The 16,108-nt window shown below is 37.1% G+C and overlaps 1 protein-coding gene across 1 annotated transcript in view; it reads left to right on the plus strand.

The window, feature by feature from the left end:
* EIPR1 (EARP complex and GARP complex interacting protein 1) overlaps window positions 1-16,108 on the plus strand; it is a 72,685-nt gene that overhangs the window by 13,479 nt on the left and 43,098 nt on the right. The window contains exon 3 of the mRNA XM_063389226.1: window positions 496-628. Coding sequence (XP_063245296.1) covers window positions 496-628 — 133 coding nt within the window. The remainder of the gene's footprint in view (window positions 1-495; window positions 629-16,108) is intronic.

Here is a 16,108-nt window from a genome sequence, read left to right on the forward strand (position 1 = left end):
TGTGACTGTTAATGTGAACTCTAGAAAAGTTTCTTACTGAGTGTAAAGTACTTGTTTCAAAGAAGAGTCCTTTCCTTCTCTCTCCTCCTTTCTTTGTGGATGATTTGAATTAGATGATTTGAGTACAAAATTGGTGCAGACATTTAGACTAAGGATTGTAACATTGTTATTTTTGTTTATTGCTGTAAGAAGTGTTGAATTGTAATATGTGGCTTATTTACTATTAGCCATAAAATGAAAGATCACCTTCAAGCTTTTGAGTTGAAAATTGAGAATAAGTCTGGTATTTCCTCAAACAGAGGAATTGCTTATGTTTGCCTAGAAAAGTTAATCCTGCATGAAATCAATGATATAGTAAATTGTTAGTATAACAATTAATTAAAGTAGATATTGGATATAAAATCTCATTAAATTGCTCCATGTACTCATTGTGTTTAATTAAGACCCACAGGAAAACAATTGAAACCCTAATGTTCTATTTTATTGTATTTGCAGATTCACATCATAGATTTTGATGATGAAAATAACATTATAAACAAAAATGTTCTCCTTCATCAAGTGGGTGAAATTTGGCACATTAGTACAAGTCCTGCAGATAAAGGTGTACTAGCAACCTGCTACAATAAAAGTAAGTCCTTTTTAAATATGCTCAACTTGTAAAAGTGTTTTGATATTTTTGAATGTGTCAAGTTCAAACCTCTAGCTATGTGTAGACACTTTCAGTTGGAATTACCAACACAAACATTTCTTTACAAATCTGCAGCAATTTTACCTATACTTCATTTGTGTCATATCCTTAGGTTGTCTTGGTTAGAAGTCAACTTCTACATTCATGTTAAGAACAGCAGCAAAAAACCCCTTATGCTTGGCCAATGAATGCATAGCGTGGCAGATAAAATGTATTCCTGTTATTTTAAGCATCATTTTTATTGGTTTATATGTTTGCTTTTGAAAGTCCAATTTCAAAATATGCTGACATCAAGCTTTACTGAAACTGCAGGTGAAGTTTGTATATAATGTTATTTTTCACATGAAATGCAGGTATGTGCCCACAGAGCTACAGCTTCTTATCTAAATATTTCCTCAGTAGGAATACTCCTTGTTTACCTTACTGTAAATGCACAACTGTTGAGATTAAGGATCTCTGTGTAATTCCTGAGTGAGGCAGGTGTGAAGATATTCTGCCATGAGGCTTGAAACATCCACGTGCATCACTTGGGGAAGGGGGTGATTTTTCTCTCTGACAAGAAATCTGAGGTGTCAACTGAAATAAATATTATTTCTTCTAGTAAATTTTAGTCTGTTCTTTCATGGAAATACAGTCCAAGAGTGTAACAATTAAGGAGTGAGTTTCAGGCTTTGTACATCTGTGAACAGTTGTAGAGATATGTGTTCCTGCTGTTCAGCCTTCTGGTTATATCACGAAGAGGATTCCAGGATTGCTTAGTTCTCCTAATTCTTTTGGATTGAAATAGGACTGCTAAAATTTGAACCACTTCCACAAATCTTAGATGATTTTTTAAAAGCAATGAGAGAAGGTTGGTAGATTTTTCCATTGAAATGATGGTGGGCATTTTGATTGAGAGTCTTTCTGTGAGATTTCCAATTCTTTTATTGGACCTAATACATCATATGAATATTTTCTGTTCCAGATTATTCGTGTTCTAGATTTAGTTTATCTGATTTCTTAATATTAAGCTCTACTGTTTATTCTTCATGCATCGTACTTTGGAATTATCATCCATTAACATTCTGCAGAAAACAAGATCTCATTCTCAAATGGTGATTACTGACTCTAAATACCAATGTATAGAACTGAAAGCACACCGTGGGGTTCTGTAAAAAGGAATACTGAGTGCAGCAGACAACTTATTTCAAGTAGTAATGCAGCAAATGAAGCAATCAAAACCTTTACAACATTTAATGTATTGCATTTCTTTGTTGTTTCAAAAAGACTCAACTCATTTTCTCATTGAACAACAAATCAAATAGATGATGCCTTCAGGAGCAGCTTTAAGTATTGTGCCCATCCCCTGTGTCTGGGCCCAGTGTTTCTGTCAATACTTGAACATTGTTGAAACTGGGAGATTGAAGAAATGTGGTGTGTGTCCATTATTAATAGCTTTTTCCTGAAGTTGCTTAAACAAGTGATAAAATGGAGCATTGAAGAGAAGTGGAATTATATACATTTTCCATTTCCTACCTCACTGGATAAGCTAATGGAATAGCATGAAATTTCCTCCTTTATATTGGAAAAGATACTGAGTTTCCTTTTACTCTCTCACATTTGCAAAGAGTTATCATACCTGAAATATGAAAAAAGATGTAGTAGGTGCAACTAGACGAGCACTTTGACATAGCTCTCCTGATCTTTGATTTTTGTTAAGATTTTTATATAGGAAGTTTGGGGAATATAAATTTCTTTTTTCAAATGTAGTGAAAAATCTTTCCACGGTGTCCAGTTGTTATCATCCCTTGTTACATTACTGAGACATTGAGACTCTTGTTTATTCTTTTACTTAACTACTTGACAGTTAATGCTACTGCCTGAAGGTCACAGATGACACCAGCAATCTTGCTTTGTGTTTTGAAATACAAATGAGGTGCTGGTGTTTGCTTCTCTTTTCTCATGAGGGGATAAAACTTAGCAAAATAATGCAATATGCAAAGTTTTTTGGATAATTTCGGCTGAGTGCTAAGAATTCCATATGGGAAATGGGTGTGTGCATTCTGCTGGTAACAATGGGTTAATTCTGGGGTCAAGGTTCAAACAAAGTTTAAGCCATCTCTGTGTGTTTGAGAAGAGTGCTGATGTGATAACGCTTGGAAGTTTTTACTATTCTGGTTGAGAGATGCCCTGAATTGATATACCAGAATTCTTAATCAAAACTCAAAAAATCCTCTTGTATGGGGAAGTTCCTGCATTTGATTTGGTTTTGTTGTTGTTGTTTTTTCTTAATTTCTAAGATAGTATTTTAACTACTTCTATAAAATCCCACACCATCACGCTTAGATCTGAAACTTGTTTCTATTTGTGTGGATATGTAAATGTGTATGGGTTGTTTTCTCCTGAATCATACAGGTAGGAAACCTCATTCAGAAGTAGAAACAATCTGGGTCTGTCACTCTCTGGGAGCATGATTTTTTTTTTCCTGCCATCATAGATATGTGAAATATTTTTTACTTGTCCTTGACTTGTAAGTGGAAGAGGCATAAAGAGGTAGAACTTAAAATATATTTATTGTTATTACACCTAGTGGCAAACAAAGTCATGTACTCATGAGTTGTAATAGGTATGCTTCCATGTCAGTAAAAAATAATTTCCTTGTTGTCCACTAGATTATTTTCTTTAAGTGCTTTCTTTTGATAAAATCAGATTTTTTTGCCCCTAAATGGCTAAACTTGCAGAAACCACAATTCAGTCATTGTTTTGAGATGAGCTTTTGCTTTTAGAAACTCTGGGCAAAATATGTCAAAATTGCCAAGTATAACACATTTTGATGGTTGGATGCAGACTCTCCGCTCATATTTTTGGCTTTACTGTCCTTTTACATAAAGCCCATCAGAATATTTACTATTTACTGACATTGATTCTCCATATCTTTAAATTCTATACTTTCAAGAAAACAAAGTCCCCCTAAAGAGTAAAAATAAAATGGCTCAAATAACTTTCTTGTTCACAAGAAGTTACAGAGAAATTTAAATCCTTGCTGAATATGCAATTTGGGAACTATATTCCCCAAATAATCAGTAAAGTTAAATTAAATGGTGCTCTGTATTCTTTGTTCAAGATATTTTACTAGAGTATCAATGTATAATTAGATTTTAAAAAGGAAAATATCCCTCCCTGACTCTGAAGTCAAAATTAAGGAAACCGCCTTTTTTTTGTTAGTATCAGTATTTACAACTTTGTCTAATTTTGACATTGAAAAAATACAAGGCTTTATTAATGATGCATTCTCAATTATGACATGAACTAGAATAATAGTGGTTCCAGTAGCACTGGAACAATTGCGACTTTAGAAATTTACCAGAAATTCCATTTTCTAGGACATGTTGTCCCAATACAAAGAAAAAATTGTGGAAGTGCTTCTCCTGCCCCTCCTCACACACACGCTTCAAAAATATTGACTTAGTGACATAATTACAAAGGGAGAACTTACTAGACTCGGTTCCTGCATCAATTTTAGTGGTCTCCCCTCCTCACCCCTCATTAATATGCCACTTAGGAAATTTTGTACTGTTACAACTGATATTATAGGAAGATGATTTTATTCTCAAGTGATAGGCTTACGAGTTATGTATAATCTTGTCCAACCCCTAGAAAAAATCAGGAATTTACTATGCTGGAAGTACAGCCCTTGCCTGTACTACACATTTCTAACTCACCAATATTGTGTGCAGGAAATGTATTAGGACCATCCCAGTGTAACTGACATTGCTAAGAGACAAGATGTGTCTGGAGCAGACACTGAGAAGTAGCTTCTCTTTTTGCAGATGTGTTTGGCAGCTATTTGATGTTGTGAGAATTAGGACTGTTGTATTTTATCACAGATTCCCTAATTGAAGAGAGAAAGTGCATAAATATGTGAGAGAAGCTAAGTATAAGAGTAGGAAAGAAGGATTATAGTTTAAATATCTCAGGGACAAGGGAAGAAGGCTTTGTGAAATTAGTATCTGAGGTATCCAGAGGAACTCATGCACTACTAGTCAGTTTTGTGACAAGTTTGATGCATAATTTTTCTCTTCTACTACAGCAAATCAACTGCATTAAAATAGGGGTGTGGTTTGGGGGTTTTTTTCCCCTTTTAAAGAAAATAAGATTGTTACTGACAGCTTTAAAGTAGGTAAAAATCAAGGGGAGAAATGAGTTTGGTAGTCTTTCTAGCTTTAGAAATTAGATTTTTAAAGTTCAGTATGAGACAGATTAGGTGTTAAAAAACCAAACAGGTTGGATTCTTGAAAGAACAATGCAATTTAGAGATGGTTTTGGGTGATGGTAATAAAAGTGATAATAAGATGGAGTGCTATAGTTGCAATGTAATTTGTTTAATGCTTAATCTCTGAAAATTTGCATGTGCTTATTTGTCTGTGATACTTATTAATAGCCTAAAGTTATGTTCAGCAAAGCAGAAATTGTATTATTTGCCTTGCAGTAGCCCAGAATTAAAATGGAGGATGCTGCATTTAGTGGAAAATCCCTGTCAGAACAGTTCCAGGAACTTTGCACCTTTCTTCTTTTTTTACTGTTCTGCCTAGCTGAAGTCAGTTGACTATTCTCTTTTTTATTACTTTCATTAAATTAAAATGGAATAGGAATGGCACTTCTAAAAAGTGACTAAGAAAGGTGGCAAAGTAATTAAGGAGCATTTCTTAGTAGAAATGCACATTTAAGTATCACAAAAGAAGAATTGTGGGGTGGATTGAGGGTCAAGAATGTACCCTCCAAATAATTATATGAACCAATGAGAATAATGGTACACTAAATATAATAATAAGTTTAAAAATGAAGATAATTTAGTCTTCAAGAAGTTGGTAACTGACCAAGCGCTCCCTTCAACTGCTAAGGGGAAAATCATTTCATATGTGTATTCCTACTGCAAGTTTCAAAGAAGCTTGCTTCATTATTCAGAGGAGCATCCTAGCCTACTCCAGGATAATTTTTTCATTGTGAAAAAGTGACATGCCACAACCCTGTAAATCACACTAAGAGGGAGTCACTTGGGAACTAGAACAGTGGAGACCTGACAAAGTGACTCCAGTGGAAAATTATCTGTATACAGTCTCAATATTGCTCAAGGTTCAGGCTGTAGGAGGGGAATTCAGAAAGCCATTTCATGACTTTTAATGATGTTCTGAGGCAACAAGAAATACCAACAGTCAACAGACCAGTGTCAGTCTATTAATATCTGTATGTAAAGTAGGTGATGGAAGCCTCAGCTCTAGAAATGGCCAAAGAAATTTGGATCCCTGCATTGATATGATGATTAACAGGATGCTGGGTAATACTTAGAAATATGCTGATGATGCCCTTTATGTCATTCCAGCTTATCATACACAGTTACGAGGTGGTGCAGGTCGAATGTGGGTTTGGGGCCTGGGAGGAGTCATACCTTGCATTTGCTTTGTTTCATACAGAACTTCTTTTTAATCTGTTGTCTTGTTTGTACATCCCTCCCTGTCTCTCACCTGCTCGTTTAGGATACTGTTAACATGTAGGCAGACTATTTCCTGTGGACTTATAAAGTAAACTTCAACTACATCATTAAAGGAATGGGAAATTCAGGGGGATAGTTCTCTAAGGTTTTTAAAGAGTTCTGCAGCCGTTTGCCAGCAATGGATGACTTCTTTCTGAGTGACTCTTGGATCTCTGTGGACCAGAATACTACGTAAAGAAAGTTGAAATGAGTGATCATGATGATGAATTTGGGGAAAGCTGTCATTCTAAAATAATGTTTTAGAAATATAATTATAGTTTATACAACATTATTTGCAAAACCTGAATATAGCTTTCATTATATCCTATAAGCTAGAATTAATCCCCAGAGTTATGCATTGCTCTGAGATACAAATGAATCTATTTAACATGTCAGCAAAGGAACTAGTGGTTTGTTTGGATTTTGATACTGTGTAAAGACCAGCTGCTTGGGTAATTACTGTGTTCTGTTAGATGTTCTACAGATGCTTAGAGATGGTAGAATAGTTTGAGAAGTCAAGGGTTAAACGTGAGCTGCTGGTGGGTTTGCATGACATGATGAGGACATAACGGGGAGGGAATAGAAAAATGAGCCAGACCAAAACGTCTGCAAAGGTGGAAAATAGTTTGCCTGCTGATCCTCCAGCTGGATCTACGTGGTGGTCTCCAGTTCTGCAAAGGTGAATTTTCAGGATGTGATAGTATGCAGCTACCCTGGGTGTGGGGGAGAGATGGGCTTGGAGGGACAAAAGTAAAGGACCATGACTCACAACGTAATTGTAGTCAATTGCACTGTTGCCTGTCACAGGTCTAATAGGGGAAATGTTTGCTGAAAGACAAAGTGGGGAAATCAAGGCAGTGGTAGAATTGGAGAGATAAGAAGATCCTAAAGCAGGAGATCCCAAAAACAACTCAGGAATATGTAAAAACACACAAAAGTATGAGATGGTAAAACAGCTTTTGGGCAATCAGTTCTGTGGGAGGCTGGCGAAGTGTTAGAGATAAGATATGGTCCTTAGGTGTTGGCAGACATTTATTGTCTGTCAATACAAAAATCTATTGTTGTGGTTAAATGTCTACATATTCTGGGTTTTGATTAACATTTTTTGTTTTGCATTTTGTTTCTTCTTTATCTGTGGCAACTTCTGCTATTTTCCTGAGACCTTGTTTTTCTTCCTTTACATGACATTTACTGAAAGGATCAAAAAAATAATTTGCAAAGTCTTATATTGTTGGATCTAACTTCTAGTTTGGATGTTGCTGTAAGATGAACAGTGGTCTAGAGACTTCAGCTTCTCATATAGCTGTTTCAAACTGTGCCAGCAAACTAAACAGAATGATTATGCTGATTGTTTATGCAATTGTGAATTGGGTTGCAAGGGTATTTTCACAACCACAAGAGTACTTTTATGTAATTGAAAACCTGAAAATTAGTATGTCACAATATAGATGATAAAAATAACAGCATTCAAGTCTGATGTTTGGAGTGATTTACTGTAATGATGCCAGGTAGGGTGGAAGCAGATGTGGAAAATATGTGTGCGAGCTTTATCGACACTGAAAACAATTTAAGAAGAAAACAACCCTTAACTGCTGGTTTGTGAGGAATAGAACCTGCTGGCTGTGGAAGTCTTAGTGTTCAATAATCAGGTTTTGGTATCAGTCAGCTGACTGCATGTTTGTTGGGTTTTTGTTTTTGGTTGAATGGTTGGTTTTTTACAGCAATATTGCTATAATGACAATTTTTGCTGGAAATTGTAACCTATAGAGTAAAATAAATAATCTCAAGATATTAGACTTTATTTTAAGGTTATATATGTATTCTAATAACTTGGAACAGGGCCATGGCATTGACCTAGGGACTGACTTGCAGTAGAGCCTGCTGTTAAACTGTGAGGGTTCTCCCTGAGCAGTTCTGGTATGGACCAAGTTACAGTGTCCTTTTGGACAATGATGCCCAGATGTAGTCCAAGAAACTTATGAGTGGCTGGAGTGTAGCCTCCTTCTTTTAACTTAACCTGGAAAAAAAAATCAGCTAGATTGTGCTTTCTGGCCTCAGGGCTGGAGACCTGTACCTGACATTACCTTAAGTAAGTTGTCAAAAAATAAAATACCTGTCATGATTCTCCATTGCAGACTTTTTGTTTTGGAGAATGTATTGAAGAGAAACATACAAGTACTTGAGAAATTAGATGAAAGACATGATAAAGGTGTATATGAAATAAATTATGGTATGAAAATCTGGTCAAGAATTTCTGTTCTGCTGATCTCAATAATATGGTGGTTCTGTTGTGTGGCTTATTCCACAAAATTAAGAGTAATCATTTTAGAGATAATTTCAGCCTTCTAGAGAAGAGGATATTTTGAAACAGTTACCCCTTTTTGTTTAGCATTTTTACAGTGTCTGATGCTATGGGGTGGTTTTGTTGTGATAAGGATTAGTAGGTGTTGTGTAGGTTCGTCTTAAAGAATCTTGATGAATTAAAGCAAAAGCTTCATGCTGCACAATTTGAAGAGAATGTTTAATTACTGGGTATTAGGTGCACACATTCATTGAGGCAAAATTAAGTTTCTAGGAATGGTAATTGTCTTAATTCATACTAGTTCTTTCTTCTGAAGAAGGTACTTTTTTTCTATCTGCTTCTAGATACTAAATTCTGAATCAGATAATGAACTGGAGTTGTTTGCCAGCTTGGTGATTTTTGAGTTTGTAGAAATAATTTCTGATTTTTGAGTTCATTATCAGGTTTTCATAAGACTGTGAAACAATCACTTCTCTTTTATTCTCAGTTCCCTTTGTAAGGATGCCAATGTTTTGCTGACCTCCTCATCCACTTCTGCACATAAGACTCAGAAATCAGTCTTGAAATCAGTCTTGAAATAAAGAGCTTTTTCCTGAACTGTAACTACCACTTTAGAGTACAGCATCATGTTGGGATGGCTTGAACTGTTTTTCTCTACATGCATTAACTAACTTTTGTAAACAGAGGAGCTCATCTTTTAAGTCCTTTTCTCATGCCATTCTTTTGCATGGCATGAAATTACCTATAAGCGTTGGCTCTGCAAGATTAGGTGGTTGACACTATTACACTAATAATGCTGTTTCAGGACCTCATGGTGGAATGGCTCTTCTGGTTTTAACTTTAGCCTTTCAGATAATTTTTTTGTTTTAAATCCATGAGATAAAGCTACGTGAATTCTTTTCACTAGGAAGCAGTAAAACTAAATTTAAAAGCAGAATCCTTATCTAATCTAAATTTAAAAGCATAATTAGTAAGTTTCTGTGTTGCTGTTATCTTTTGTATTTGTGCTTGCCCCTTTTTCTCCTAAGAATTCAAATTCTTATTCAAATGTGGAAACTCTTCTGTTGTCCCAGTTCAAGTGTATTTTTAAACTCCTAGAAAAATAGGTTCTGCAATTCTGTTTCATGTAGGGACATAGAAAGCCACCAGAGGGCAAAAAGAAGTGTGGCTGGACAAAGGTGTTACCTGCAAATTTCCACATACAGGCAGGCATGTGTGCACACATCCTGGTTTTCGCTTGGATTTTTTCAGGCAAGATAGGTGCCCTGCTGCAGTGGTTCTGAAGACTTGCAGAGCATACAAACATAAAACTGGTGTTTTAATTTTGCTGAAAGTAGTTTGCCTTTAAAATCCATTATTTCAAAACAATAAATCTTCTATGAGTTATGGCTGTTTGGTGCATTGCACTTACACACAGTGAACTCATGTATTAAAAAAAACTTTTTGCAGAGAAAATTTGTCATTAAGGATATTGCAAATAATGCTACTGGTGATGCTTCATCTGCTTAGTATTGAAGACAGCAGGTGACACTTTTGCTTTGCTATAATGAAAGCACTCTGTGTAGGGAAATCACTGGTACAGCCATGGGATATGCTACAGTCATTAAAATGGGCACAGAAGTGGAATGCATCTTTAAATATTCCCTCTTCTCAGCAGTAGTGGGGGGGATATACAGAATAAGATTTATTCCCATAGTTTGAAGGAAGAAATAAATGTCCTTGGTGTTCTCCTAATGTTTGGGGTTTTTTTTTTCCCTAGGAATTCTTGCTGTTACATGTAATTTGAGTGTTCCTTTACAAATAGCTTGCAGTAAGGTTTTAGGTGAAATGCTTAACTGTCTGATCCATGTGATAAAAAATGCTACACAAGTGATGAACAGCTTGAGAAATTGTTCCATGTTAATTCTGTTCTAATTTGAAGGCCTCTCTGCATAGTTGTATATTGAGTTCTGTCCAAATGAGAGGTAATGTAGCTGTCATATCGTAGTCTGTGCTGTAATCTTACTTGTATGTAAGACTGCTACAGGATTTAAACTCAGGAGTGTCTCAGCTAGTGTGTAAGAGCAGATTCATAGTGAAAAGTGTAAGAACTGGGGGACCATGTATAATATCATTAACTTGAAGCACAGATCCTTGTTATACCTTGATTTAGGATTTCATCTTTATTTGACAGCAATTATCAGGATAATTGCAACATTTTTGGTATGAAGCAAAGAGAATTAATGTCAGAAGAGGGAGGAGATAAAATGACAGAAATTCAAGTATTACAGAATGGTCATGATACAGAAAAGAGTGCTTTAAATGCAGAAAGTAGAAATGCTTCTGAATTAGTGCTGTCACTGAGGGATAATCTCTTGAATTATCAGTCTGCGCTCTCTTTCACTGTTAGAAGGTTTAATTCTCTTCCCCTTTTTTTTTTTCAGCCTAGAACAAATGAAGTGTTTTTCTGTCTCTAATTCAAAGTAGTTTTTAAACTCTGTTTTCAAATACCAATCTGAATTAATATAAAAGACTGCAAGAGAATGTGTTCTTTTGCCATCTCCAGTCAATGCTGTTATTACGGTAAATTACATTTTGCAGAAACACAAATTTTTACAGTTTGTGTTTAGGCATTCTTGTCCAGTGAGTTTGTTAGATAAGTGAAAGTTAAAGGCTTGCTTCTCGCTGTATTAGCCTAGTTTTGTATTAGACTTGGGAGTTATTCCCAAATAATGCAAGTGAAGCCAAGTATACTGTGCAAGTTCCTTCCAGTAAATGTTAAGACATTTTGCATCCTCACTTTTTTGGTATTCTGTATTTTGTGACCTTCTTTCTACCGTGAAAAGATAGCCTGCTTTCATTTTCCATTATCCCATCAACCTTGGAAACCTGGAGAGGCTGAGGGACTGTTTCTTGCTTCATATCCCTAAGAGAATGATAAAGATTTTTTCTAATTTCTTCTTTTTTCGTTCCCCCCTCTTGGTGACTTAGCAACATCACAATTCAAGTACTAGCAACATCCCGAATAGTGAGCAAAATGATATTTTTTTATAAAGTAGCAAATCTTGAGTCATTGTAGTTATCTGATGACATTGATTCTGTAGCATATTCTATCTGCATGTTCTCAAAACATTTTAACACTTGAGATTTTTCCCCTGATTCTAGGTGATAGTTCACAGTTTTAATTCTCTTGTGTGAGGGTTTTTTTTTAATTTTGTGTCATTAAACAAGCATCAACATTAATGTTTCTGAACATTAGACATAAAACTTAGGATATTTCTGCTACTGTAGCAATTTGAGAGACAGAGCTTCAGGAAGTATGAGAATTTGAGGTTAATATTTGTGTCTCTTTTGATATTGTGAAGACTGTTTTGCAGCTCAGCATAGTTTTATGATATCCAGTGTGGGTGCACATACCATCTAGTTGACCAACAGCACTTCTCAACTGTTTCTTATGCTCAAATTGCTGTCACCACGACCTTCAGGACCCTTTCTGCAGAGCATTGTGGAACTTTAAGGAAAAAAAAAAAAACCAGCCTGTTTTTGTCCCTCTGATGTTTCCTGAGGTCATTAATGAAGATGCTGAACATGCTGGCCACACTGCCAGCCCCTGAGACACACCAGTTGTGACTGCCTCCAGATGACTTTTGCCACTGATCATAACCCTCTGAGAATGGCAGTTCAACCAGTTTTGAACCCAACCCTCCTGTTCTTCAGTTTATCTTTAAAGATGTTATGGACTAAAGGCTTGTTAAAGGTAAACAACATCAACTGCTCTCCCCATTTTTGCCAAGCCTGATTTTAATTTAATTTTCACTGTAGAATGCAATCGTATTTGTCAGACATGATGTCTCATTCATAAATCTGTACTAAGTAGTCCCAGTCACCTTATGTTTAGAAATGTTTTTTGATTCTCTTAATCTGTCACCTTCCTGGGGACTAAGGGGAGACTGACTAGTGTATAGATCCTTCTTGCCCATCTTAAATATAGGATTGCCATTTACTTTCTTAAAGTCCTCAGGAACCTCTCTCCAGCACCATGACCTTTCAGAGTTAATTGAAACTTGCCTCATAAATACATTGGCCATTCCTCAGTTCTTGTGGATGCATTACTAGGATCCAATTTCTTTAAATATTCCCTAACTTGACTTTCCCACTGGTCTTGGCAGCCTGGAATCCCTCAATCCTGAGGATAGCAAAGACACCTCCACTAGACTCTAAGCTTATTGAAGTCACAGAATCACAGAATCATTAGGTTGGAATAGACCTCCAGGATCATCAAGTCCAACCTAACCCTAACCTCAACTAAATCATGGCACCAAGTGCCACATCTAGTCTTAAATACATGCAGAGATAGTGAATCCAGCACCTCCCCAGGTAGACCATTCCAATACTTTATCACCCTTTCTGTAAAAAAACTTTTTCCTAATATCCAGCCTCCATTTCCCTTGGTGCAGCTTAAGACCATGTCCTCTCATTCTGTCAGCTGCTGCCTGGAGAAAGAGAGGAACCCCCACCTGATTACAGCCATCTTTCAGGAAGCTGTAGAGAGTGATAAGGTCACCTCTGAGTCTCCTTTTCTCCAGGCTAAACAACTCCAGCTCCCTCAGTTGTTCCTCACAGGGTTTGTGCTCCCAAGCCCCTCACCAGCCTCGTTGCCTCCTCTGAACACGCTCAAGTGTCTCAATGTCCTTCCTAAACTGAGGGGCCAGAGCTGGACACAGCACTCGAGGTGTGGCCTCACCAGTGCCCAGTACAGGGGAAGAATGACCTCCCTGCTCCTGCTGGACACACTATTCTTGATCCAGGCCAGGATGCCCTTGGCCTTCTTGGCCACCAGGGCACACTGCTGGCTCATGTTCAGCTGCTGTCACCTGAACACTCAGGTCCCTTTCTGCCTGGGCACTGTCCAGCCACACCGTCCCCAGCCTAGAGTGCTGCAGGGGGTTATTGTGGCCAAAGTGCAGAACTTCGCACTTGGACTTATTAAACTTCTTCCTACTGGACTCTGCTTATCCATCCAACTGCTCCAGGTCTCTCTGCAGAGCCCTCCCACCTTCCAACAGATCAACACACGCTCCCAGTTTAGTGTTGTCTGCAATTTATTAATGAAAGACTTAATACCCTCATCCATGTCATCAATAAAGATATTGAACAGACCTGGCCCCAGCATGGACTCCTGAGGGACACCACTGGTGACTGGCTGCCAGCTGGATGCAGCCCCATTCACCACCACTTTCTGGGCTTGGCCTACACCAGGACCAGGACTATAAATATGAAACCTCTTCCCATTATCAGAAAATTGTGTTATCCTTTGTTTCATCCTTCCCCTTTCTAGCAGACAGTAACTGCAGGTTGCCACCTCTGTCTGTCTTCTAATCCTAAAACATAATCTATCATTTGAGCTGGGAGCTCCATGCACTCTAGTTGCTGATGTTCATAAAGGGTGATTCTTCTTCTCACCTTCTGGATCCATCCCTCCTAAACACCCATGCCTCTAATCCCAGTGAGATTGTACACATCAATAAGATTCTGCATTTGAAATAAACATAAGGTGTTCTTGGTCAGTACTAGCAAAGGAATTGTATCCTATCCCTGAGCTGAAGATTTGACGACCATGGTATTTCTGGGTTTGTTTCTATTTGGTTATGTTTTCATAATTATTTTTCTTAGGTTATAAGCCTTTTTGGAAAGCGCTATATGTCTTTCTCCACTTTAGTTCAATAAAAAGTGTGGTGGGGTTTCTCTCCTATGAATGTTTCTGGGGTGTAAACAAATGAGAACTGCATAGTTATTAGTAGCCAACTAACAACATGCTTTATTGTTTGAATGCCCCAAGTTGAGAAAACAGCTGACTAACATAGGGCAGTATTCAGTCTTTTTCTTTCCCTAGACTTTTTGGATGTGCTAGCTGTTGATACTTGGAACTAAGAAAAATCCCAACCACAAGTTATTTTTCTTGTATTGATAAAAATACCTTTCTTATTGTAGCATTTGTAACTGATCTAATGAACTGAAAACTGAGTGTATCTCAAAATAGTGTGTCTAGATGGTAGTTGCTTATAATTATTTTCTTCCATTAATTACTTTTGCTTGATGTGTGAGCACGTTTGGAAGTTAGCTACCCAAGTTGTCCAGTTATTGTTAAGATACAAGCAGATTATCATTCTGAGATCTAACCTTTGAATCCCAAGTTATTGCTGGAAGGAATTCCAGTGTTGGTTGTGGCCACACATCTGGATTTCTGTTGAGGGGAAGTACCAAATGGAGACCATTGAAGGCTGATATAAGGGGTAGTGAACTACCTTTTCCAGTTGAGCTGGTGGTTAGAATTTGGTTTGTCAAGCTTGAGACAGCCACATAAACTGCTCGTGTTGGATGGAGAGGTGTTTGTCCTGCTTGAGGTAGACTTATTACAAAAGTTACATTTGTCTTTGGGACTGTTATGGAGTAGAATGGGAATGCTTGAGGTTATTTAGATATAGTCTTGAATATGTAACTATTAAGGTGCCCGATTCAACAGGGGGATAAGCGGTCTGCAATTCCCATCAACTTGCTAAGGAGTATAGTTTTTAATACTTTATGAAGTATCAAGTGGGAACTTAAGTGCATTGGTTTCATTTCACCTTATTTCACTGACAGCTGCAATGGTTTTGTTGGTGATGGAAATGAATTACCTCCAAGAGACAACTGTTGTGCGTGTGAAAGTAGCAATGTGGACAATGCTGTTCAGCTCCACTCACTTTTGTGATGATGGAAGCTGACATGTAAATATCTCTTATTAAGTTTTATTGGTGTACTGTGCAGCTTTCCTTAGCACAGAGTTAAACCTCACAAGTGATTTTTATATGGCCAGCCAATACCTTTTTGCTTGTGTGGCTCTCACTGTTGTTTCATAATTTTACATTATTGCAGCCAATTTCTGCCTGAAGAGCAGAGTTCAGCTCACCAGTATAGCGATGGTTGCAGTTCTTTGCTTGGGCTGTCCCCATATGGCAGAGTTCCAGGACTGTAATCACTGAATTTTGGCCTCCCTCAAACAGATATATATCTGCAGAGTATAGCATCAAAAAAGTCTGTGCTGAAACATTGTCTCAAATCACCTTGGGCTAGCATAAGAAGCATCAGACTATAGAAAAGTGCAATTTATGCACTTATTAATTTCCAATTTGCCTACTTTCTGCACACTGTCTCCTGTTCTTCCATAGAAAGTGGTGGCTTTACCTGTCTCTGCATGTCATACCCCACACCTTTGCACAGCCTTAGATTATTCTGTCATTACTGTGCAGCAGGTGAGGTTTTTAAAACCTCCTTGGACATCTGTACATACAATGCAAACATATGCTACTATTAGGATAAAAAGTGAGCTGCTGTGTTTCCATGTTTTGTGGGTTGGTTTTTTTGAGGGTTTTTTTTGTTCATATGTTTGTTTTCTTTGTTGTTTTTGGTTTTTTGTTTGTTTTGTTCTTTTGTTTGTTTTGTTGGGGTTTTTTGTTTTGTTTTGGGCTTTTTTTGAAAATCAATGTCTGAATTTTGATAGCTAAAAAGTGCATTTAAGTAATCAAAAGAAAAATTAAACAGCCTGTAGCTGTTTGTTCCTACATATATGTCACGCTCTGTATTTCAGAAA

The sequence above is a fragment of the Prinia subflava genome, chromosome 2 (genome assembly GCF_021018805.1).
Source record: "Prinia subflava isolate CZ2003 ecotype Zambia chromosome 2, Cam_Psub_1.2, whole genome shotgun sequence".
Taxonomy (NCBI): Eukaryota; Metazoa; Chordata; class Aves; order Passeriformes; family Cisticolidae; genus Prinia; species Prinia subflava.